General features: G+C 39.1%; 1 protein-coding gene across 1 annotated transcript; it reads right to left on the bottom strand.

Moving 5' to 3' along the window:
- Window positions 1-5,575: 5,575 nt before the first annotated feature.
- On the bottom strand, window positions 5,576-25,878 carry nucks1a (nuclear casein kinase and cyclin-dependent kinase substrate 1a). Its single transcript, XM_053315044.1, has 8 exons — window positions 25,593-25,878; window positions 15,730-15,779; window positions 14,194-14,284; window positions 13,227-13,273; window positions 12,961-13,113; window positions 8,619-8,768; window positions 6,766-6,918; window positions 5,576-6,078 (listed from the first exon to the last, which is right to left on the bottom strand). Exons 1-8 carry the CDS (start codon window positions 25,607-25,609, stop codon window positions 5,828-5,830), a joined length of 912 nt encoding a protein of 303 aa, XP_053171019.1. The 5' UTR covers window positions 25,610-25,878; the 3' UTR covers window positions 5,576-5,827.
- Window positions 25,879-26,074: the final 196 nt, after the last annotated feature.

The following is a 26,074-nucleotide window of genomic DNA, read 5'->3' as shown; positions in this document are numbered from 1 at the left end:
CCCACTTTCTGAAGGCTCTGTTCTCTGTCCATGGCTCCATATCTTTGCTGGTTTGTGGTTTCGAACTGATGATGCAAATTACATTCTTTGAAAACGGACATAGTCTCATGACTACAAAGATATTCAGTCTCCCACCCCTCCTGAAATTGTCTGCCTTCAACATTAACTTTTGTTTCTTGTGTTTTATTGCGAACCTGGGGGATGAGGGGCCTTGAGTTTGATATATAGACCTGTCACAATAACTACTTTTGGTGGACGATATATTGTCTCAGAAATAATTGTGATAAATGATATTATTGTCACTTGAAGATCATTGTATACCACTGACATAATGATAATATAATAGCATAATAATGTGAAGGGGGCGGGGGGTGGGATTGGAGAGTAGGGGCTACGCCTCTGTAAAAACACAGACTGCTATTATGGGTCGGGACAGTTATTTACCTTGTGTGTTTCAAATATCAAAGGTCAAAATATGATCAAGTTCATGTATGTATAGATATGATGATTACATTATTGTACAGTAAGTCGGTAAAGTAATTCTTGTGACAGGCCTATTGTCACATGACTTGACCAAACTTCATTCTTGTATTACGTATGTGCTAGTGGTGAATTTATAACCTATACCTATCCACAGCTTGAAATTCATACCTTTTAAACGTAAATTCTGATATTTAATGGTAATGCCAAACTTGTCAGACACCAGGATATAGGATGGACTATAAAAATCCTAGAACACAAAAGCCAAACTGATGCAATACATTGTTTTCTGAAGCTTTTATAACATCACAGCCATATCCTGCTAATAAACTGCTGCGGAGGGAAACAATTGTAGCCATCTGGGTTGAGCTGAAAACTGTGGCTTGAATGAATGGAAGCAAAGAAAGCGCTGTAAACAGTGCAGACTGTGTTGGGACTGAAAAGCAGATGGTGATGAATAAAATCATAATTACTCACTCTGTTGTTGCGGGCATGATGACCACGTTGCTGGCTGTTCCAACATATTTCACTGTTCTGAATTTCATTTAGCTTTGTGTGTATGTTTGTGTGTGCAATACTCTCTGTGAAGAGTTGACACAGCAGCAATAAAAGGTGCTGAGGAACGTAGATATACATCTACGAGCTGTAAAAAGGGAAGTTCAGAAAAAGCAGTCACATTCACACATTTGCATAGTGTTGAGTGACGAATATTAGCTATTTATTTCTGCCATGCACAGAGTGTGGGAACGGTGTTTAAGTGTTGCTGTTGTAGCGTGCAACAAGGTTCCTCATATGCTCATTTAATCATTATTTTCACACAATTGGTAGTTTTGTCTGCACCTAAGTGAAAGAAGACAAACAGCTATAAGTACGAGCATTGCATTACAGATATTGCATTTAATGTGAATAAGAAGTCACAGTTCCACCACAGAATATCTTCTCTGTCTTTAAAGGGCTGGTTCACAACTTTTCAGATGGAACAGACACAGCTTATGTGGAGTTTGAGTGGATGCCTCGGTCTTAAAACAAAAGCCAGGTGTCCACATGAACAGTGAAAGACGTTTTCCTATCTGTCATTCCACCTGTTCATACTGACTATTAAAAGTTCTCCTTCAAATGTGCTTTCAATGTAAAGTGATGGAGGACAAAATCAATAGATGTGAAGCTTATATGAATCTTCAGCAGTGTGAGTTAGTCATATCAACTGCATATCCGTCACATTTACAGTCTTTTCAGCATCAAATTCCCTCTTTGTGTTTCCTGTTGAGCTGTGATGGAAGTATAGTAACACAAAGAGGGATTTAAAGGAAAAACTGTAATGTTGAAAGATATCTACTTGTTTGAAGCTTCCTATTAGCTTCAAACTTTTTAAATACATTTTTGAACGGGAGGAGGACTGTGGATTTTGTCCTCCATCCCTTCCTTCCTAAGTGCCTTATAAAGGGATCTTCTACTGGCCAGTATGAACAGCAGGAATGATAACAGCAAGAAAATTCCATTTCAATATTCATTTGGGCTCATGACTGTTGTTTTAAGACAGTAAAGTTAAGAAGGTAAAGTCACTGGTCATTGTAAAAACTTAAGTACTGCAGAATACAATATAAAGCTTTGGATACACACAATATACTTGTAAGTAGGACCCTTTCATTGTTGGTTTGGCTCTGTGCTCGAGATTTGTTGACTTACAGAAATATAGAAGATTGCCAGCAAAATCCATTAAAAACAATCTGAAAAGAGGTTCAATAAAATCTGGTTCTGCTGCATTGATTTTGTTTTTTTTCTGTTACTGCAATGCTGCCACATACTTTTTAAAAATAATAATATCATGCCTATGTCGTCTGTTTATTTTGTGCTTTTCATTATTGGATATTGATATGATTTTAAATCCTGTGTCTTTGTTTTTTCCCATTTAATTTTATTGAATCTTGCATTTTTTTTCCTCATATTTTCACACGTATTATATTTAAAAAAAAATCACTATTATTATTATTATTACATAAGGATTCAAAATGATAGATAGGTGTCCATGCCCATCTCTACACAGTCACTATTAAGCATAGTTCTATAAACTTTGGATAAAACATTCTTCTTGGACATAAAGAAGTGTATCGCTGCTGTTGTACACAGCGCCACTGAGTGGCCGACAATGAGTACTGCTCATTACTGCACATCAACCCCCTTTTGGCACATCATCTCCCCCCAGCCGACATCCGAACAGCACACAGAGCTCAATGTCACAAAACAAGTAGTTAAATCCGTATAAAAAGTAGGTTGCCTTTATTAGAAGCTGGGAAACCAAAACATTATCAACATCATCGTTAATACTTTTTTTTTGTTTTGTAAGACCACAATATTGCCATTACCAGCATCATCATCATCGCTTCGCACTTTTTCCACAACATGCAAAAAGATTCAAGAGTTCAGCGTTCCTTTTTCCACACTACTGACAAAAGCTTCTCCACTTCGGCCCCTGTAGGAATCACAACTTGGCTTACATTTACATTGCCAGTTCAACTGAAGGTATAAAGAAAAGAAAAGAAAAAAAACAAAAGAAAAAAAATAAACAATACAACAGAGGAAATTGTGAATGAAAAGAGGAGAAATTCATAGCCTTATGCCATGTGCCTCCTATGGGATGATGAAGAGGAGCCTTGTTCAAGCCCTCAGTGTTGTGAACTACAAGACAGTGTCTGAATCCTACTGCAAACAACTCTCTGGAGCATTAGACTGTATAAACGTTTTATTTTGAAACTTTTTTCATATTTGTATCCAATCGTCTTAAAATGCCAGACGTTATTAAAGGATTGGGTGCCAATTTAGTATCGGAACGTAGAAAAAACACACTAACCTGCTAATAAGGACAGTCGTAAAACAATCCAATGTGCTTCTGAACCGACGACTCGGTTCCAGTGAGTCCTGAACACATCCAGGACCGGTTTCTATTGCGAACTTGGGACCGATCCGAAGAATATTCACCTAATAAATGGATCCACGTCCCCAAGATCACAATAGCAGCTCTCTATCTCTCTTTTTTTTTTCTTTATCGTTTTTGTTTTTTCTTTGACATCAAACACTACGTATCACAAAAAAGAGGACAATCTCGCAAGTGCTGCACCTGATCTCCCGAGTCACTAGTTTTGAGATCGTTTATGGCTTTGGATGGTCTGCTGATCGTACGTACGGGTCGACTCGTTTCTAAGCCTTAATTTTTTTCGCTGTTCGTAGCAAAGACCTAAAAACACGAGGACAGGTTACATTCTCAGGCCTCCAGTGATGATTTCAGAGCCACCGCTGAAACTCTTAACTCAATGAAAATTAAGGCATTAATAGACAAATGAATGCCTGGGACTGATCTCTGGATACAGCCTGTGTGTGTGTGTGTGTGTATGTGAGTGTGTGTGTGTGTGTAAGGAATAGTTACTATCACTGCTTCAATGCCAATTTTAATCTCAACTTTTAAAATACACACCTCCTCTGTATGAATTATCTCTAATATGGGGGCAACAATAGCTCTGAAGAACATATGAGCATGGATACTGATAGTAACCATTAAGCTGATGGGACTGGGGAGAAAGGGAGGAAAAGTTTGGGTGTAGGGGGGGGTGGGTGGGTGTTTTGCAAACCAAAAAAAAGAAAGAAAGAGTGAAAGAAAGGACAGGTGTAACTAAAAAGGAGGGATGGCTGGGTCTGCTGTTCTTCACCTTTGCAGCTCCAACCATCAGGCAAGAAACAGATTGAAGTAGGGTCGACTTTCCTTTTTTTTTTTTTTTTTTTAAAATCAAGATACATTTTATTTCTTTTTCTTAAAAAACAAACATTACAAAAAAAATCTGAATAGAGAATTAGAGAACAATGAACCAACAGGAGAAAAACAACATTCAATTTTTTTTTTTTTTTTTGGACTCTCAAAAGAAAAAAAAAAAGAAAAAAGAAAAAAAGAGGAAACATCTCTTCTTGCATTTCTTTAAAAAACGAAAAACAACCAAAAAAAAAAAGATTTTAGGGGGGAGGGTGCCTGGCACAAAGGATTGACTGTGGAGAAGATGCTGTGGCCATGCAGGGATAGTAGGGGTTCGGGTGAGGGAGGGGTGGATATTTTTGGGGAGAAAAAAAAAGGGGGATAGGGGTGTAGCTTCACGTAGCATGGCGCATCATCTGAAAACTCAACATAAGAGAAACCGTTTCACAATAGGCAGCTGATGGGACGCTGAGAACAAGAGAAAAAGAAAAAAAAAAGCCAGACCCTCTCATAGGAAGTACCCCAACACAAGCACACGAAATTCAAACAAAAAGTACATAAAAACACACTCACACGCATGCATGCTTGGCTCGTCACGTGTGATTAGCGGCAGTCCGGCGTGTAGGGGGCGCTCCGCCAACCACCTGTCTTTAGTAACGTGCCTTTACCTACATCTACAGAACGGCGGTGGCGGCGGCGGCTACGAGAGGAACGCTTCTCGAAATAACTCGCGGAAAAAAGCCACGGGCGTGAATATAAAGTCGGAAACGAACTGGGTGTTAAAAATTCCGGGGGAAAAAAATAGAGCTTTAAACTGAATAAACTGTTTTTCTGTGTTAAAACATGCTCTGTGTTTAATAGCGTACAGTACAGTACCAAAAAGAAAAGGATAACGGGACGCCTGTTGACTGTGTGAATACAGCGCTTTAGTTACTGATACCTGGGAGGCTCAGAATACTCCCAGTAATCACAGACATCAGTAAAGTTAACAGGTAGGAATCAGTCAATAATAATAATAATAATAATAATAATAATAATAATGATAGATATTCATAAAAAGGGAGAACACAAACAAAAGTGAACTGCTTTGTTCAACCTCAGGACGGATGCTCTTTGAAAAGCAGGAAACTCTTAACATCATCTGTGGACGCGGTTCAGAATCGTCACGCTGTAGTGAATCTTTTTAATGCGGAGAGGGTGAAGTGAAGCTGAGTGTTCAAAATACAAGAAAACTCCTCCCGTACGCCAGATCATCACATGACCACAATGTATTCAGTTAGTATGGCAAACCAGGTCCAGGCTAAAAGGGGAGAGGGAGGGGGAGGGGGGGGGGGGGGGGGGGGGAGTTGGGGGAGGGGGGAGCAGTGTAAAGAAAAAGCACATTAAGTCCAAACCATTGAGCCAGGCCACCATGAGGAAAACAAAAAAAAACCAACAACAAAACAAAAAAAAAAAGAAATAAAAACTATAAACGCAGAGCAACAAAAGAAACAAAAACTTGAGAAGAGAGAGAGAGAGAGAGAGAGAGAGAGAGAGAGAGAGATAGAGAGAGAGAGGGAGAGAGAGAGAGAGAGACATCGAGGATGGGTGTCAACGGGTACCAATCTTCTAGTCTTCTCCAGAGGGTGCCTCCTCTTCTGAGCCGTCCTCCTCCTCTTCGTCTTCCTCCTCCTCCTCCCCTCCTGCGGCCTCCTTCGTCGTCTTGGGGGCGGGGGAGGTCTCCTTCTTCTCAGCCTCCTCCTCTTCCTCCTCCAGGGGACTCTCGGGGTCCTCCTCTTCCTCCTCTTTGGGTGAGCTCTTCTCCAGGGCCTTGGCGCTGGGGCGGCCCTTGCCCTTGCCTTTCATTGGGCTGGGGGTGACTGAGGGGAGGGACCATAAAAACATTGATATGATCAATACACAGTGTTCAAACAGCTCGTCTGCACTCTGGATTACATCATGATTTCAACAGGAATGAACGGGACCTGAGCTACTGTCATGTTTACAAGTTAATCAAATATACACTTCAACATTTGAGTTCAATATATATTACTAATTTGTTTTGACTGAACACAGCAGGTGATATTTTAACATTACAACTAGAGCCTGACTCAAACTGGAGTCATTGTCACTTCATAAACTTTATAAACTAGTTTTAGACAAAATGGCAATTTATAAATGTACAGAAATAACAGCAACATTTAAAATGTCTTAAAGACTAGTCCTAGACTAAAGACTGAAAATATCTATTGAGAAACAGGTCTAGTCTGGACTAGATTTAATCCCTGTCCAGGAAATCAGCCGTATTAAATGTAAAAGCAAAAGGATCAGTTGTGATTTGATGTTATTTCTGTCTAAAGTGACATTCTACACACTTCTATCAAACCTAACTAACTCAACTTAACTTCATCTTTATTTACATCTGTATGTTTTGTTATCTCTGCTTGATAAACTTATTATTCATATAACATGGATGAGAATGTGAACTGACAGAAACTTTATAATCAATAGAACTGATCAGACTGATTGTTCGTGTAAAACTGCTGCGTCCTGATTGGTTGGCTCACCTGTGGCCTTTAGTCGGGGCTTGGGGGATTTCTTCTCCTTCTTCTCCGGCCGTCCCCGTCGGATCACCTTCTTGCCTCTCTTCTTGGAGTGACCGTAGTCGCTGTCATCATCATCTTCCACCATGAAGTCCTCGTCGCTGCCGGACTCGTCGGCTGCACACAAGATTTTGGGAATGTTTAAGAACCCTTTAAAACACACTGATGCTTTTCCTGTCCTGCAGTCTGACATGATGTGGTACTGATGAGTTACTGATCTGACAGCATCTGACAGACCAATCTCAATTAAAAAACATACAGTGAAACCTGACTGTCCTCTAAATTTGAATTATGATTGTTAATAAAGTCGTCTTTTTTTTTTTTAAGTGTAACTGCAGCCCCAGATCTGAGCCTGACTCCACTTTAAAAGGTGTTGAAGACAGGAGGGAGAGAGATAGGGGAGAAGAGGGAGGGAGAGGGCAGAAGTTGCTCAGCAGCAACATAATAATAATAATAATAATAATAATAATAATCATCAAAGGAAAACAAACAGTGTAACAACATTAAAAGTGTCCAGAAATCATTTCACATTTCTTCCTGTAGCTCTTTATCTCTCCGGCTGTCTGTTCCTGCAGATATCAGCTGGTAAAATCTTGTTTTAAAACATACATTACATGGTGGTGTAACTGGAGTTATTACCACAGCTCTGCAGACCTGTCAGCTGGATCTAAGCTCAGTTTTGACAGAGCTCTGGTTGACTTACACTGAGATTTAATGTTATTAAAACAAGATTTTACCAGCTGATAAGAGCAGGAACAGACAGCTCAGAGATGTGGAGATGCAGGGCGACATGTGAGGAAGGTTTCTAATGTTTTTTGTGGCAGCTAGCAGCTCTTCCTCCCTCACACAGTCACAGATGAAGCTGCTGTTAACTCCTGAAGCTAAAACTGTCGCTCTTGATGAGCATACATTTGAAAATGAGTGCACGCGTTATCATTCTATCATTCTCGAACATTCATGATGTAGAAAAGTCCCAACTGGTCCACTCTATGTCAGCATTAGCTGAGCCTTTTCAGGGCTGATTTTTGAACAGCAGATGACAAGTTGAACCACTGTCGACCCATAAAATGCTGAGTTTCATAAATGTGGTGCCAATGTCAATATTAACAGCAGCATCTGTGTATTTCATCAGCAGGGCAGGACGTCATATCATGACGGCACAACTGTTGTCTTTTCCTGGTTTTAAAGGCTGCGTTACAGTAAAATGATGTTGCCTTTAGCCACTTTGTCATTATATCCAAATTACTGATAATTATTTATCAAAAATGTCATTGTGTGAATATTTTGTGAAAGTTGATAGTCAACCCTACAATATTGTTGCGATATCAATATCGAGGTATTTGATCATTTGATTTGATCTATATTGTCCAGCCCAAGTCATCACAGTACAATCATTTTCTTTTTTTTTAAGCTGTAAACTAAATGATATATTTTAGTGTGCAGTACCTAGGTCTGTCACAATAACTACTTTTATTGGACAATATATTGTCTCAGAAATAATCGCGATAAATGATTTATAATTTGAACATAATTATCTGATATAATGATAATATAATAGCATAGTAATGCAAGAGAGGGTGGGGGTGGGATTATAGAGTGGGCATGAATAGCCTCTTAGCTGCTAATGTGAAGTCCATATATAGACATGATGATGTTGATAATTATGTTATTGTATGATAAGTTGATAACGTAGTTATTGTACCAATTTAAATACACATTTACATTTTTCTAATTGCTCTGATGCGTCAGGTCTTTGTGGTTTCTATGTGTGTGTGTGTGTGTGTGTGTGTGTGTGTGTTGCAGTGTGTGGTACGTACGGTCCATGTAGGGCTCCTCTTGGTCTTCGCGCTCCTCGTCTTCGCTGCCTCCGTCGCCCAGCAGGATCTCCCTCTGTTTGGACACAGCCTTGGAGGCCGCCTGGCGCACTGTACGCTTTCGACTCACTTCTCTGTCGTCATCGCTGTCATCTGCACGACAAAAACACGCAGTGATTAATGACAGTCAACAGAGGATAATCAGCCATATACTGTACACGCCGTCTTGTTTTGACAGGTTATGCTTTTTTACTGGCTTCATGCAGCTGCTCTCTCTGCTCATTAAAGCTACATAAGAATAAAAACTGCTGCTGTTCTACATTTTTTCTTAGTGTCAACAAATCCCATAAAAAGACTAAAACCAACCATGTTAGTGTGAGTCCCTATTGTGTCCACAGCTTCCTGCTGAAGACACACACCTTTGGGACTATTATCAGGTGTGGATTAATACACATTTGCAGTGAGTGTTTATGCAACAAAGATGAAGAGTCCAAATAAACCAGAGTACATGTCAGCTGGTGTAACAGTGTGGCTCGCTGAGGAACAACATATCAGCCTTTAAAACACACAATACCTATTAGTACATCAATTCATTGTTAGTTTTGGTCTTTTTTAATGATAACAAAAGTATTAATTACAGCCTCAGCAGTTTAGATTACACACTTTCACACTAACCAAACTGTGTCTCTCAAAATGTATCAAGGAAACCACAAACATCCTGTTCACTGGTTGGTCGTTTCTAAAAAAGGTTTCTATCTCCTGTTACTACTTTTGTGTATCTAAATACAGATGGGACGAACATTACTCTGCTGTATTCTTCTTCTTAAATAAAGGAAAGCCACAGCATGGGGTTTAATGCAGTGCAGGACATCAGGGCTGGGTATCAGTACTCAATACCTTTAAAAAGGTATCGACCAAAATAAATCGATACCAAGAAGTAGAGAAACATCTCCTGTGAAGTTGTGGTGAATTTCAGCATTTTGTATTTAATAAATATTAATTCATAATTTGAAGACTTTTAAAATGCATTGGTGTAAAAATGTAATTATTTAGATGTGGATGAGTGGAGGCTTCTATTCATATGATGGGTATAGAATGAAGTTGGTATCGGTATCACTTCAAGGGTGCTTGGAACAATACCCAGCCCTGCAGGACACAGATATTCATTCATTTAAACACTAATGAAATATAAATATAAATATAAATGGTGGTTATTTTAGTGATTTAAATCAACCAAAAAAATGTCAGTCTGCCCATCACCAAACTCAAAAAGCTTTAAAAATAAACCCTCAGACTGATTCAGGGGGAAAGTGCAGAGTGGTATATTTGACGAGGACGTTGTTCAGACCGTCGTCTCGTCACTCAGCTGATCACAAAAAGATGAGACGCTGCCGACATCCGTCAGTCTCAGCTCAGCGAGCGACAGACTGATTGATCAGCCTTATCATTCACAGTGATCAATCACAGCGCTGTGTGGCTAACGACTCAATCAGTCACAATCAGCTGGGTGTGGGAGGAAGAGACTCGTGTGCACTGCTGTCTGTCAAACACAGTGCAGAGGTCTGACCTTTTAAAACATCCTGGAAACCCTCCATGAAGAAGACACAATATTGAATCTAAAGCTCTTATTAGATTCTACATTTTACGTATTGCAGTATCTCTCAACTCTTCATTGTTTGCGTCAGATCTTTCTTATTAAAGTTTTGCATTCCTATACACGAAGTTTCTTCCTGGAAAAGGTTATGACATCTGAATTTTTAACTGTTTTCAAATTTCAAGAGCTGCAATTTTAATTAACAAAAAAAGAAGGAAGTTTTTATATTTGTCTTGAAGTGGTGCAGACAACCATGAAAAAAATGAGGAAGACTTAGAGGTGATACGTGTTGGTCTGCTTGATTGCCTTTGCTCAAAGAATAAATTCATACCATTATTTCACCTGATGATAGATAGTGAGCCACTAAGGGAAAATACCAAGCAAAACTTCCTTGATTTTTTTCATACTTTTACCTGAGCACCTGTCATATGAGTCAGAGTCATGCAGTACTTCCCTCTTGCTGTTGTAAACTGTTATTTTAATAACTTATCTGACTAATACTGTCTGTGCTTAATATTAGCGGTGAAGGGTTAAGATGACTGTTCATTTTAAGGTTAATTCTGTGAGTTAAGCAAACCCTAAAAAGAACAAAGTCTTAGCTGTAGTCTGGTTGACAGTATGCTTTGTACTAGAAACACATTACACACTGTTTAAAACAGGCAGTGGATTGGAGTGGATTTTGTGGGTCAGAAACATGGACAGAGTGGTGTGTCTTGCTCTAGATAAAGGATCTAGGTCATTGCTTTATGACAGGTAGTTAACAGGTAGCTTAGTGAATGGCAGACACTTTCTCCAGTTTGGAGCACATATACTGCTGCACATCTGTTGTACACGCACAGCTGTTATCACTTGTGACCAATTCATGCTCGCCTCGTCCTCGTGACGTACATGTCATCATGTGCACATACCCGCGAGGGTCCACACATGCACCTCTCTGGGGACGTTTGCACGCAGCCCAAACTTTGTGGCTGCACAGACTGTACACATGGCGAGAAACTGCACAGTGCAAACAGCCTGTCTCATCTATTGTATGTATGAAGTGTTCTCATAAAGCTGTCGTTTTGCTTTTTTCCTCCAACTTTTTCTTGTTGTTGAGGAACATACAGGATCTCCTCAGCTGCATTCAGAGTGAAAACAGCCCTGTGGAAACAGTACAGGGGCTGTTGTTGGTGTGGGTGTGTTGTTTAAAGTGCCGGTGAGACTCTGAAATGTGATCCAGCAAGTCTGGTTGGAGTAACAGATTATTGGGTTTAAAGGCTGATATGGAAAACTGCACAGCGGTTTGTAATACTCACACTGGATTTTACAACTCTGGAAAGTTATTCAGCTGCGACTACGAGCGAACACATGTGGAACACTTCTGTGTCTGTGAAACTCTAATGGAACCTCAACCTGCGAGTCCACACAAATTGGCCTTTACTGGACCTGATTACACCTCTATTCAAGACTGTACAAGTTGTGTTTGACATTTCGCTGACTCGCTGAGTTAGAGTGGAATAAACTACACTTTCATCGTTCGTATTAGTGCTCAGAGTCTGGCAAAGAACAAGCTGAAACACCTGCAGGGCCTTTAAATTGGTCGCATTAAACCCTCTGAATCCGGACCTGTGGGATTTGAGGCTGTTAATGCCATATTGGATTTGTCATAATTACGAGAATGCGACTTGTAAATAACGTTCTTGCCGACTTCCAAGTCATTATTACAACTTGTACTAACGCGGAAGTGACAGAGAAACCTCACGTCAGCTACAGTCTGTTGATGCTAATTAAACAAAGATTTAATGGATTAAGGGTTATGATGTCAAACTGTATTTTTAACCCTCGCTAAACCAACTATGTAATCATACAATGGTCTTGAGTTGACTGATGGTGTGACACCTATTAAAAAGGCCATTAAAATTTCTGCTTCTCTTTTAAAAGGTGCAGTGTGAAGGATTTAGTGGAGTCTATTAATGAGGTTACTGATTGCTACCAACTGAATTCCCCTCAAAGTATGTAGGAAAAACTACAGTGGTAATGAGAAGTGTGGAATTCCCTCTCTAAAGTCAGTGTTTGGTTTGTCTGTTCTGGGCTACTGTAGAAACATGGCAGTGCTCCATGGAAGAGGACCTGCTTTGAAGAGCTCATTCTAAGCCAACAAAAACACAAAAAGTCTTGTTTTCAGCTGATTATAAGCTAATTAAAACATACTTATGAATACTAAATTACATTTCTGCCAAGTCCGTTCTGCTAGATGGCAAGAAATTCTACACACTGCACCTTTAACCCTTCTTTAAACATACTTTTAATCAGAAAACCTTTTTTGATTTTTTTGTTCTAATTTTCCTTGAATTGCTTTTAACTCCTTTAAATAGTTTGTCTATTCTTACATTTTTTTATACACCGATTTTTAAAAAATTAATAATGAATAATTTTATGATTTGTGTATTCTGCTGCTTTGTGAAAGTGCTCTATAAATAAAGTATATTATTATTATTATTATTATTATTATTATTATTATTAATGTTGGAATCATTGGCAAAACGATTTAGCCAAGTGTTGTCACAGGTCAATTTTTCTCTGATGGGTAAAACAAAAAAAGAACCTCGACAACAAGCCTGCCTCAGCTTATCTCAGGGGTGTAAAACATATGGAGACAACATATATAGAATTTAACAATCTAAATCATAACATTTGATGTATTGATATAAATGTGACACATCATCACACCACATATACTCCACATATTCCACAGTTCATGTATATTATTACCTGCAGCCCGTTTTCTCTTCGGCGTCCTCTTGGTAGGCTTCTCCACCTTGGGTTTCTTTCCCTTTTTCCCTCGTTTTTCTTCGTAGTCGCTCCCTCCGTCTTCTTCTTCTTCCTCGCCGAAGTCGTTGTCCTCCTCATCGCTGCCAAAGTCGTCTACGGCGTCAGGGGGAGGGGAAGAGGGGAAAAGAAAAACTCAGTCAGCTCCTGCACCTCCCGCTTATCAAATTCCAGCTGTTTGCATCTGAACAAACCTTCCTCTCACTTACCGGCTGAATCATTTTTGGCTTTGGAGACCTTTTCATCGGAGTCCTCGCTGGAAAAAAGAATCAGAAAAAAAACCATCTTAGCAACGACAATAAGAACAACCAATTAATTTCAATTTACTTTTAATTGGCAACTGAGGCGTATTTGTAAACCAAATAACATCAATTAAAAAACATGAGAGCCTAATGAGCTTCTCGGTTGATGCTCTTCTATTAATAAACATGAGGTTGAGTTTAAATATATGCTGCCCATTGACTGGTAGTGTTAGTCATCGGGTAGTGTGAATGCTGCACTACGCGATGACTAAGATTTCTGAGAGGCGGTACATCACAGGTTGCAGCCATGATGAATTAAACACGGCTCGTCTCCATCTCCCACAGTCTGTCTCACCCACCAGTCGTGCTCTGCCACACACACACACACACACACACACACACACACACACACACACACACCTGGCTGTCTCCTCCTGATGCTGCATCTGATCCATCACCTAGTCTCTCTCTCTCTCTCATACATTTCTATGATGCATTATTATGTCATGCATTATCAGGCAGTGTTGTGCATTTATAATAAACATGATATTTTTCTGTAGCATTCTTTTAAGTTTAAATGTTGGGCCTTTCAATAGAATTCATGGACAAAATCAATCACCATTACTTCATTGATGTATTCACTTACCTGCCGTTCTATTTATTACCTGCTTTGTTTAATTGGAGGAAAAATGAATGGAGGTAAACTTGATTTATGTTCATAATGTAGAACATCTGTCTGAGAAACTCAATGATCTCCATCAGAACGTTGTGAAACAGTGACATCACTGTAAATCGCTATGGTAACCCGTCTCTGATTTCTTTTTTCTTGACATGGCAAATGGAATGATGAAAATCCACAGACAGTGACAGCACTGAACCGTAGGCTAGGAACAGGTGGACACAGTGACTATCATTGAGTTACATCAGGGCTCACCTGTCATCCTGTGAGTTCTTTGAGCGCTTGTGCTTTGGCTCACGAGGGGCTGCGCGCACCTTCTTAGGCTTATCGTCACCATACTCCTCATCTGCAGAGGAAGAGCACAGACGTTTGCACTCCAATACATCCACACACCTTTTCATTTTTCTAGAAAACATCCTCATTAAAAAATACAAACGACAAAAAATGAAAGCATGAGGGTTAGATAGATAGTTAGATTGAGTTCCTTATTCTTTATGAAATTTGACATATTCTAGGAGCAGAAATCTGGATTTAACTCTTTGTGCTCCAATTTAATTCACAATTATTTCTTTCTACGATTCTCATTTGAATAAATAGAAAGGTGGCAAAAGTTTCCAGTGCCTGAAAATACTTCCATACTAATACCACTGACACTCACTGACATCTACCACACTAGGTTAGGTTAGCATAGGTTTTTGAACATCGACTCTTAATTTTTTTCACCCAACAAGAATTGGCAGCTTTCGTATGAGTGATGGTTACCTTCTGGTTTGTTAGTGCAGAGCTCTGCTTCACTGGTTGATGTTGTATGAGATTATTTTAATGTCTTCTAGTAACTAGAGAAAGCTGCCGATTTAACTAACGACTGTCTCACACAGCTCTACACCACCGTAGACCAACTCCTAAGTGAGGTGACATGGAAGCTGAAAATATAGAGCTTAAAAGGTCGCTCCAGGTGAAATAATTAGTGAGTGATTGGGGTTGAGTAAGGGGCAGAGAGCAGACACCCCACACTGTTTGTCTCTCAACCTCTGAACGAAGTCCTAAACCTGGACGAAGCCCTGAGATCACTAAGAGAGAAACCAAACCATCGGACATCCAACCAACACAAGGAGCTTCACCATGTGGGTGCACTCCACTCATACGAGGGATGAGATACTACCAAAGTCCAGTCATATAGAGGGATATCCTGACTGAATCATCGCTGTGACGAAGAAGAGAGAGGCCTTTGATGATGTGAAGAAGCCAATTATTAAGTTATTAAATCTCAGATGCACTCAAACTTATTGTTTTATCAACACATGTTGATTGATCACTGTTCAACAATCTATTTGTGAAGTGATTCACAATCATGATTCTGTGAGTCAGTGTCTTTTCATCCAGCAGAATCATCTGTTATATATAATTGATCAGCTCCAGTATTATGTCGTTATGGCTTCTACCACACAAAGTTGGGTTATATGAGAACTATACTATATACTATACTATGAGAAGATAGAAATATGTCCATCAAGGAATTGCCAAATCATTGACACTGTGGATGTATTGTATACTATTGTGACAATACTGCAAATCAAGATTTAATTTTTGCCTCAATGAGATTAAAGTATTTAAATCTATCAGCGATTTAATTAGATTACTGAAAAACAAACATTCCTGTCTGTAAACTTTTAACTGATTTAACTGTAACCCTACATCACATGTATCAATCATGATAGTAATAGAGGATTTTCTCTGCATCACTCAGTCCTCTTTCAACATATATAGAAAGACATCATGAGATTCTCTTACCTGCATCGTCAGATTCATTGAATTGTGAGTAGTTCACCACTTTCCTGTTCCTGTGAAGAAAAAACACATTGCATCAGATTACATTCACACAGGACAAAGTTACTTCACTGCACACACCAGACAGTAGACATGTCCATTCAAGCTACAGGCTAGGTTGGTGGGTAACAACCTATTCTGTGTCATTTCTGTCAAATTCATCAGGCAGCGTCGCATCGGCTGTGTACAAATATCTGGATTGTATTAGTTAGAGAAGCCACAAACAACCTCCAGCTGGGAGCTCTGAACTGGACACTACCGTCTACTGTTTCCAGGGCTAATTTGGCGAAGTGTATGAGGGAAGCCTCAGGTGACAGCAGCTAACATAATTCAGGTAACACACACCTCTAAAAGCTGCGTGGCAAGACTGACACCAACCAGGTTTGGCATAAGTTAAAAAGAAATCATTTATCTGATTGTGTGTTAGTCTAACTTGTTCTGAAAGGGTTAGGGTTAAGTGCTTTATAATAAGCATTCAAGTGCATTAAAACACCTGAAAATTGAGTAAAGAAAATAAAAGAAGGTTGTTAAACACCCTAATCGGTACAAAACATTTTTTTACAGCTGTATTATATATATATATATATATATATATATTCAAAATTAATTTTCTTAACACGACCCATAACACAAAGTATTTTTAATAAAAAGGTCCCCTCCAATTTTACAGTTGAAAAATCAACATCAATGTCATTACTACTCTCTTAAATTGGCTTGATTGTTTCTATATATAACTTTGTCATCTCTACACTTCAATTTCTTTTCCATTGTTGTCCAACATGTACTAACTTGTAATACCAATCTATAGCAGTGTGTGATTGTGGTGTGGGTGGGGGCTGGGTTATGCCAGAAAAGACATGGATTATTCAGTGTGTCCAACCACATCGGAAGGCTAAAGCAATGTTGCGAAAGGTGACACGGGAAAGCAAAGTGAAAAGTCTGCCATCACAAGTCAGAGTCATAGAGTGCGTTATCCTTTAAAATGGGGCTCCATTAAAATATGAGAGTCTCTCCTATCTGAAAAGTGTAAGCAATTGCTGTGTAATGAATGATAAAAGCGCTTGAGAGAAGTTCAAACCCTGCTAATTTCTCTCCAATGAACAACCGACGAATGACCGTGGATGAAGGGTTGCTGGTTGGAGAAATGGTTGGACGCGACTCCCCCAATGCGGATGTCAGAAAGGATTTAGGGGGAGGAGGTTTCTGAAGCGGTGGGACCATCCAACAGTCACTTGTGATGGGGTATATTCGCGCCTTAATGGTGCCATAAACTTTTACGAGTGCTTAGATTTCAACAACAGGCGAGCATGCAGACGCTCACCACAGTAAAGGCTTCAGACATGTGAAACAGCAGCCACTGACATAACTGCAAAGCTTACACATTACCATACACATCTCACATATTTTCCATTGCCCCCAATAACAGTGTGTCACCTAACTAGGAAGAGGATGACGCATGAATCTGATGACACAAATCATGACACTGGAGATAGCGGTGGTCTCAGCAACTGACTGCTAAGGACAGCACTTCCTTTTTGTGCAGTGCCCCTCACCTTTGTTATTTCAACCATAGCCCTGATTAGATGTGTATACAAGACACTGAGTTGCAAGCAGCCATTGTAGTTCTATAGATCCACTGGTTGGTATATCCAATCAGTGATGGCAAAGTCCCTTACTTATCAGCTTAAGATGTTGACAAGATCATTGAAGGCTTACCGGAGTCGGCCTGTTAGCCAAGCTAAACTCAGTTGATTCAGTATGTTTGTTTTTCAATGGTTTTGCTAGTTAGTGATTATCATTTCCCAGGTTTTAAGGGCGCTATCTTTTGTTTAACGCAAACGCGGAAGTCTAGATTAAGAACAAAAAAACAGGGGACTGGATTTAGAAACGTTTGGTTTACTTAACTTCTCCTGTGTAGATATGACTTAAAACTCCACCTTTATAAATAACATATTTTCTTCTCAGCACTTCACTAGTCTGCACTCGAGTTGGATCCAAACCTGCATTTTGTTGTTATTGTACTTGTTTGTATGATGTGCAATGACAATAAAGTTAACCCTAATCTAAAGATACATCTTTTAAAAGGTACACTATTTCCTTAAAAAAAAACTATGTATAGACAGTAGATGATAGTATACAAAAGTAAGTGTGTGGTGGTGTATGCACTGTATCTACAGACACTCCTTCTGCCTGCACTTTATTATTTTGCTGAAAATCAAGTGGATTCAGGAAGGTGTGATGGAGGTAGAGGTTGGAGCAGAGGAAGAGCAGGCAGTAGATGTTGAAATGGTGGATGAGTAGGACAGTCGAAAAGGTTATTTGGCGGAAAAGACAGTCTAAAAAAACCAACTAGCCTTAAAGTGAGTGGACAAAGAAAACTTTAAAAAATCTTTGGATGTGAAAGCAAAAAATCCTTAGGGGGTGGAAGAGATGAAACAGGTTTTACAGAAAATATTTAAAAAAAGGTGTGAACGAAGAGAAGTATTTCTCAGAAAAAGAGTTGATCATTGAGTAAGCCAGATCAAGTGGTAGTGGAAAAGAGGACTGGCGTTTACTGAGCACAAACTCCATGATGACAAAGAGGAAAAGCATAATGTCAGTTGTTATTTGTAGTTTTGTGATATATTGTATAGATGGCTGGCATTTTTCTTATGAGTTCACAGTTGCTACCTTGAATTTAGCAAGGAATATGAAAAAAGAGCATTTTATATGAGTTTGTAAAGATGAAAGGCATTGATGTAATGTTGGTGAAGTCAATGAGTCAGATTGGCAGGCTGTGAATGGAGGGGGGGGGGTTGTCTGAACTCAGTGAGTGGAGGGGTTGGCATCTTTTTTACTATTAGTTGTTTTTTTTTCAATCGCAGATGAGAATTCATTGTTATGTTTGCACTTGTTGTTGGTCTGAATAGGGTAGCAGTGCTAAATGTGCTCAATGACATTCTGATGAGTTGGAATTAAGGTGATTTTTTGTTATTGGGAGGAGATTTTAATTGCACAAGGAGTCCACAGGAAATCAATGACGTTCTGAAGTCCTTAATTCAAAAACAGTACAAATTGAAGACTTACAAAGCAGGGGTGCAGAGAGCCTGGGTTTGGTCAAGGTTTCACGGTGCTAATCTTATAAATGCAGTTCCAGTTTATTTTCTAGTCTAGAGAAAAGAAATGGGCAGAGCAGGCTTCTAAACACCCAACGCTCAGCTGAAGGACAGGACATAACAGAGGCTGGAGAGATTCGGCGTACAGCAGTGAGCTGGACAGGAGAGAATATAAAGACTATGAACTGCTGTTTGCTTCATTTTGTGATAGACTACCAAGGATCTCTGCTGAAGAGAATACCAGTTTTGGGGAACCTCTGAGACTGTCTGAGTTATATACTGCTCTGCAGTGCATGGAGACCGAAAAGTCCCTGACATTGACAGACTGCTGGTTAATTTTAATATATGGATTTTTATAAAGCTTTTTGGGAGGCCTTGGGTAAAGTTAAGCTGGATGAGAGATGTAATAGCTCTGATATCTGCAAGACATTGAGAGCTGGCAGTTTCTCTCCTCTACACAGACTATAAGGTCCTGTTAAAAGCAGGTCTCAAGACTAATGGCAAGCCGTTGTCCCACAGACAGTAAACATGTTCATGAAGAGCAGAGATATTCCTCAAGTCACCTCCATGATGAAAGGGATTTTGTATTTTGCTAAACAGAACTGAGCACTGAGTACAACTGAGCACATCATCTGGCTACTCAACACCAGACCTGAAATGTTCCCACAGTACCGGTCCATCTATTCCCTAAGTCACAAACAGCTTGCTAGCAGCATGTTGCTAATATGTTGCGCTGATTAAAAAAAACACTGTGCTAACCTGTTCTGTGTGAATATATTGGCTAAAGCTATTATATGGTGGTCTTTTTTGATATAATCTAAGCCTTAAACCATTCAAATCGGCAGGGTCAGGTCATAATTAATTACATTCTGATTAATAGCGGATGGGTCGCAGGTGGTGAAATAATACATCATTAATGAGGAAAGTATTAATTGTATTTTCTAAAATGTGAACAGAGAGCAAAGCAGAGCTACAGTCCGCTGTTGCTCAGCTTCATTTTTTCCCCATCAGGCACAAATTATTGACTCCCAACTATACAAACCAACGACGAGGAATACTAAGAAATATACAGACACTAATAACAATTATTTCTACAACTGCACAAGAGAGATTGCTGGGGATTATTGATGCAGTCAGCACACAACATGGGTTATTAGCACTAGGTAACGTAAATATGAAACTGTATTGCAAGGACACAGTTTACTATAGAAACGTTTACAATTACTAAAAGCGGCGTCTCTAATCTGTAAACTGTCAAAGAAAAATACTCATACGTCAACAGGAGTGGATTTAGTGATTTGGAGGCCTCGGGCAAACTGTCTGGCTTTACAAAGTAAAGAAACATTTGGATTTTGGGACAGTTCACATTCACTTCGGGATGGTGAATTGCTGTTTGTGACATGAAAAAAAGTTATTGTGGAGCCCTTGTGTTAAAAGCTCTGGCTAACAGATTCACAGGAAGTGCTGGACCAGGTCATACACCAAGACCATACCTACTGTGTGTCTCATAGGTCTGTGGTAGACAATGTGTCTTTAATTAGGGATGTTTTGGATATGTCTAACTCATTGGGCTTGGATGTTGGTCTCATTTTGTTAGACCATGAAAAGCTTTTGACAAGTTGGAACACCTCTATCTTTGGAAGAACTCAGAGCGGTTTGGTCTCGACCCATGATCAAGGTTTTTGTACCGAAACATTGAATCTGCTAAAGATTAACGGAGGACTGGGGTTTCCATTTAAAGTAGAATGAGGGGTCTGACACGGTTGATCCCTGTCAGTAATGTAATATGCTCTGTCCAATCAATGGTCTGATACTACCAGATCACCAGGTTTTAGTAGATTTTCTTGGGACAAACTAAACTGGCCACTTCAAGCTACTCTTTATTGCTTGAAGAAGAAGGGGGGCAAGATTTAGTACTTATTGAAAGTAGTTAGTAGTAGTAGTTTTGTCTCTAGTTTATACAGAAATATCTTACAACTGGATGTAAAAGGATGGTTCGAGTGTTATTCTGAGAAGAATAAATGGTCACCAACTGAAAATTGATGCTTTGTTTTTAATGGATGTTCCTTTTTTAAATGTCTGAACTGTCTCCATTTTAAAGTTATTAAGCAGTTTTTAAAACTTCATATATTTTGTCTGGACTTTTGCTGGATGTAAAATGTGTTAAAGGTTATTTCACCAATAAAGGCAAGGTGTTATAGCTCTTATCAAAAGCAAGTTGAATGAAAAAGACTTGGAATGTGAAGGTAATGTGTGGATAAACCAGAGTTTTATCTTATATGAAGAAATAATATTAAAAAGGAAAACGTTTCAGGTCAGTGTGTCCAACAGGTAGGAGCAAAGTTTTGGATAGATTTTAGATTTCATAAAGAAATTTAAATTGGATACCTTTGTTCAACAGTGGTGTTACAATCATCTGCTCAGTGAAGAACAAGGGAGGTAGGGTTTTGTGTTGTTTTTAAGTGAAAGTGCCTGAAGCACTTGGTTAAACATTTTTCCTGATATGAAAGGTTTAATTTGTACATTATAATTATAATATGTTTCGGTAAGATGAGGTAATGATTATATATATATATATATATATATATATATATATATATATATATATATATATATATATATATATATATATATATATATTATTCTTAAGTACTCACCTTGTATTATAGGACAATGGATGGTCAAATTTAGGCCTGTAGCTAAAGATCATTTTCATTACTGATAAATCTGATTGATGATTTTCAACCACTTACATGTTTGCCAAATGTTACATGTCTTACTTTGTCTGACCAACAGTCCAAAACCAACTTTTATTCATTCACTCTCATGGAAGACAAAGAAAAGCAGTGCATCCTTACAATATAGAAGATGGAGGTATGTGATGTTTTGGGGCTTTACTAAGAAAATGACAAATGAGTATTTGTCTAAATTGTTGCTGATTGAGTAACTGACTTTCTATTTAATACTCATTGTTACCTGTTTACTGCATTGCTGTTAGAGCTGGGCGATTGTGGCAAAAATCTAAATCATGATTAATTGAACTTTTAACTTCGATTAGAATTAATGAACGACTATCTCCATGATGAACAATTATGTATTTTCACAGTTTGTTTTGTTTTGTATTTTCCACTGCTGCCCTCACACATGAGTATCTATAGGGAGTGATAATAAAGATGTTTTAAGGTGTGACGCTGTGGTTAATGTCTAGTTTACTTGATTAGAACTATGTAAAGATCATGGTTTGGGTTAAAATGATCACTGGAGACAAGTTTCCAAATTCCTTAAAGATATGCAACCTTTGCTGTCATGGCAACAGTGAACACCACCATTAATTGACATGAGCAAGATTAAGTCGATTAGAGTTTCTAAATGTCGGTTTTGATTATTTTTTCGATTAATTGCCCAGCCCTAATTGCTGTAACATGTAGATTTCCCCTCTGGGGATTAATTAAGTCTTATCTTAATGAATTGTTTAAATTCTAGTTAAATAATATTGTGATGTTTTGTTCATTGGAATCATGGTACACGGACCTGCTTTATCTAAACACCATTACGAGGTCTTTCTGATTTATTTCCACAAGTTTAAATCTACACTGAAGACATTTAAAGGTACAGTATGAAAATTGTATAGTGGAGGTTTTTTTTCTTTATTTATGGGAGGGCAGTCTGAATTTTAACAGCACATGGGGAAAGCCTGTTTTTAGCCCAGATTTATGGCGTTGAGGCAGCATTTTACAATTCTTGAAAGTCAGCCATTTTATCTTCTGCCTCCACAACCGCAAGGTAACTAAATTGTGTGCTTGCACATTTTTGTAAGGCCAACATCGTGTGTTAGTGAATGGCATTGCAATGTGTTGTGGCAAAAGTTAAAGGCAAACTTCACCATTTTGCAGCCAGAACCCAATTTGTCTTCTTTTTGTGTTTAAGTGACTAATGGGGTCCAGTACTGAGTGAGAGTGCTGCAGCCAGCAGCTGCAAAACAGGCTGCAATGTAATCTGACAGGGCAATAGTGCCCCATCAATGTACAGCCACTAAAAGTGCTTGTTTTTAACCACTGACAGGCTCACATTGTTATTTTAAGTGTCTGACAACATTATTAAAAGAATCCCTACAGAGAAATGTCAAAGTCAGGGCTAAATATTCATCCATGACTAAGCTACACTTAGTGTTATCTAAAAGATTACACCAACACTACAAACTCCTCCTGGCACACCACTCAAACATTTACAATAAGGATGCACCAAAAGCAGGATTAGAAAAACAGTTAGGTGTGAGGAAACAAAAATGTTAAAATTATTTAAAATAAGATAATAAAAATAAGACATTTACATACGATATGGAAACAAACCATAAAGAGATCGATTCCATAATGGTGTCAGACATATATAATAACAATCTGACTGTCTGTGGTTAAAACAAACACTTTTAATGGCTGTAATTTGACGAGGCGCAATTGCCCCATTTGATCCCATTGCAGCCTGTTTTGCAGCTGCCAGCTCCAGTGCTCTCACTCAATACTGGACCAATTTCAAAAATTGGCGTCCCAATTATTCACTTAGACCCAAAAAGATAGGAAAATGGAACCCAGGTTGAGAAATACTAAAGTTTCCCTTTAAGCCAGGTTCCCTTTTTTTCTTGGGTCCCAAAAAACAATTAAATTAGGTCCATATGTTAGTTTTTGGATTGTATTGGGCCTTTAATGCAGCATTTGTGTTCTGTTTGTGGAGATAACTGAGGTCCAGTCACCCTGTTATCGTTATGCAGTACGTCGATTCATAGAATAACCCCAAACTCAATCAATCTGTAGTGAAATAATGATCACACAAAGAAAGTAAGAGTAAATAAAAGTTTGCGTGTTTGGCTTGCAGCGTCACAGAGATTGCTTGTGCTCTAATCAACGTGACCACAACAGAACATTGTCCTTAATGGCTCTGTGCTTTGGGGAGGCATTTTTTCAAATAAGAGGCTGCGCTGTTGCGCAATAAGCTTGAAACATAATTTCTAAGGCTGCTGTTGGTGTGTGACCAAGTTTTGTGTTGAGCGTTTTTCTTTTTTTTAAATAAGAATAGGGATCTGATGATGTAGCTGATGATGCAAGCTATAGCCATCCATATGTAGCGTATAACCAAGCTTTCAGTACATCATCTCAGCTCATATGCCGTGCAGATGACCCAAATGTAAGAGAGGCCCACATTTCCTTAATATCAGAAATAATTGCTGCTGCTATTTAAACACTGTAATAACATTTATTTCTTAAATATTCAATGATTGTTACTCTTGAGATTTTTCTAAGTCAAGTTATTTTAATAATATTCGGGACCTAGCTTTATTAAGCAGCTTTGACCCTCCATACATTTTTATTAGAGCCCCTGAAGACCGGTAAAGCCAAATAATGTATACTTAATTTTCACACTACTATAGTATCAGAAATAATTGTTGCTGCTATTTAAACACTGTAAAAGCATTTCTTAAATATTCAGTGGTTATGTTACTTCTAAGATATAAGTATTTTTTTAAAGTCAAGATATTTTAATAATGGTCGGGACTTTTTTTTAAGCAGCTTTCACCCTCCATACATTTCCTTACAGTCCCAGGGGACCAGTAAAGCCAAATAATATACTCCATTTTCACATTACCATAACAGAAATAATTGTTGCTATTTAAATACTGTAATAACATTTTTCTTAAATATGCAGTGGTTATGTTACTTTTGAGATATTAGAAAGTATTTTTCTTAGTCATGATATTTTAATACTATTCAGGGCCTAGCTTTTTTTTAAGCAGCTTTCACCCTCCATACATTTTCTTACAGTCCCTGAACACATGTAAAGCCAAATAATACAATCAATTTTCACATAAGGAAGAAGAAATAGAAAAAAAAAAACCCATTTGATACAAGATTTTAAAGTATAAAATGACTTATGCTGGGGTTAAAAGGCGGGTTAGTGTGCGTTAGAAGGGGGCAGAGACACCTCATGTGTTCTAATCACAGTGGGAATCTTGCATTGAGGGGGTGTGGTGACTTTTTGTAGTTCTCCGCCTCCCTCTGACATCAGCCAACAGCGTTAATTTACTGCCACAAGTGAAAATGTAGATCTGCACCAACGGCATCCTCACAGACTAACACACGATATATTCTGTTGTTCTACTACTACTACTAAAACCTTTCGAAAAGCGACATAATGGAGGACAGAGCACAGACCTGCCCAGTCTGCGCGGTAACAAGATCAAATCTCGAGGCCGACCACCTCCTCCTCCTCCTCCTCCGGTCGAGCTTTTTTTGTGTGTGGTGTGGGGGGGATTTTAGCGTTTCAGTGCCTCCCCTGGATGAATGGGGTGGCCATATTCTCATTCTCAGTCAGAGAGGGAAAAATATTATCAGGCCTGGCACGAGTGAGCCGTAAAACGCAGCTGGTTAAATCACACCGACTAATTTTCCTCTCGGCCTGCAAAGCAGCCAACAATGCTCATGATGGAGCCGTTTAAAAAGCGTGAGACACACGGCACAGACATGGCGTTCAGTCCACACCGCTGGGATCCATGTTAGAGAGAGACAGAGGCTGCACACACACACCACGCACACATTCCCATTATTTTTTCATGAAATACACAAATTCCCAGCTCATAAAAACACAACATGGTTCAAGACGTGCGTGTAATCTGCGGTGGCTGCCAGCACGGCGTCGTTATTAAACTTTACGCAGAGCAGAGGACAGATTTAGCACACCTACCTCACTGGTCTTGACATTTTGCAGGAATACTGTAGAGGTTAAGGATGTAAGAAAAGGGGGGAGAAGAAAAAGCGACGGGGGAAAAAAAGAAATATAGGTTCCCGCTCTGCAAAACACCCGAGGAGGAGCGAGGCTGACGCACGACTCCGCCGTCCGAGCTAACGCGTGAAAATAAAAGTGCGGCAGCGACTTGTCCTCCAAACGCAAATATTCTTATTTTTTTTACCTTCAGCTACTCAAAATGGTGAATAAAACAAACTGAAACTGCAGCCTATGTGCAACCAAACCCCGCGGCCTTGAGGGGTGGGTCTTCGGCGACGAGCACCGCCCCCACGGCCCGCTGAGAGGAGAAGCGCCGCGCCTCGTCGCTCCCATTGGCTCATTTGAACGACGAGGGTTATTTTCATTGGAGGACTAAGCTGCCCGTCAGAGCACATTTAGCATATAGTTCCCCGCCTCCGCTAGCAGGCTCGGTTGTATTA

This window comes from Scomber japonicus, chromosome 3 (assembly GCF_027409825.1).
Source record: "Scomber japonicus isolate fScoJap1 chromosome 3, fScoJap1.pri, whole genome shotgun sequence".
NCBI classification, from domain to species: domain Eukaryota; kingdom Metazoa; phylum Chordata; class Actinopteri; order Scombriformes; family Scombridae; genus Scomber; species Scomber japonicus.
The sequence above is the reverse complement of the archived record's forward strand: the minus strand, read 5'-3'. Positions and strand labels throughout refer to the sequence as shown.

Coding starts and splice junctions, on each gene's coding strand:
- nucks1a (XM_053315044.1), bottom strand. Junction 13,274..14,193: donor AAGAACTCACAGGATGACAG/GTGAGCCCTGAT, acceptor TCTTTTTTCCAG/CGAGGACTCCGATGAAAAGG. Junction 13,114..13,226: donor AGCCAAAAATGATTCAGCCG/GTAAGTGAGAGG, acceptor CTGACGCCGTAG/ACGACTTTGGCAGCGATGAG.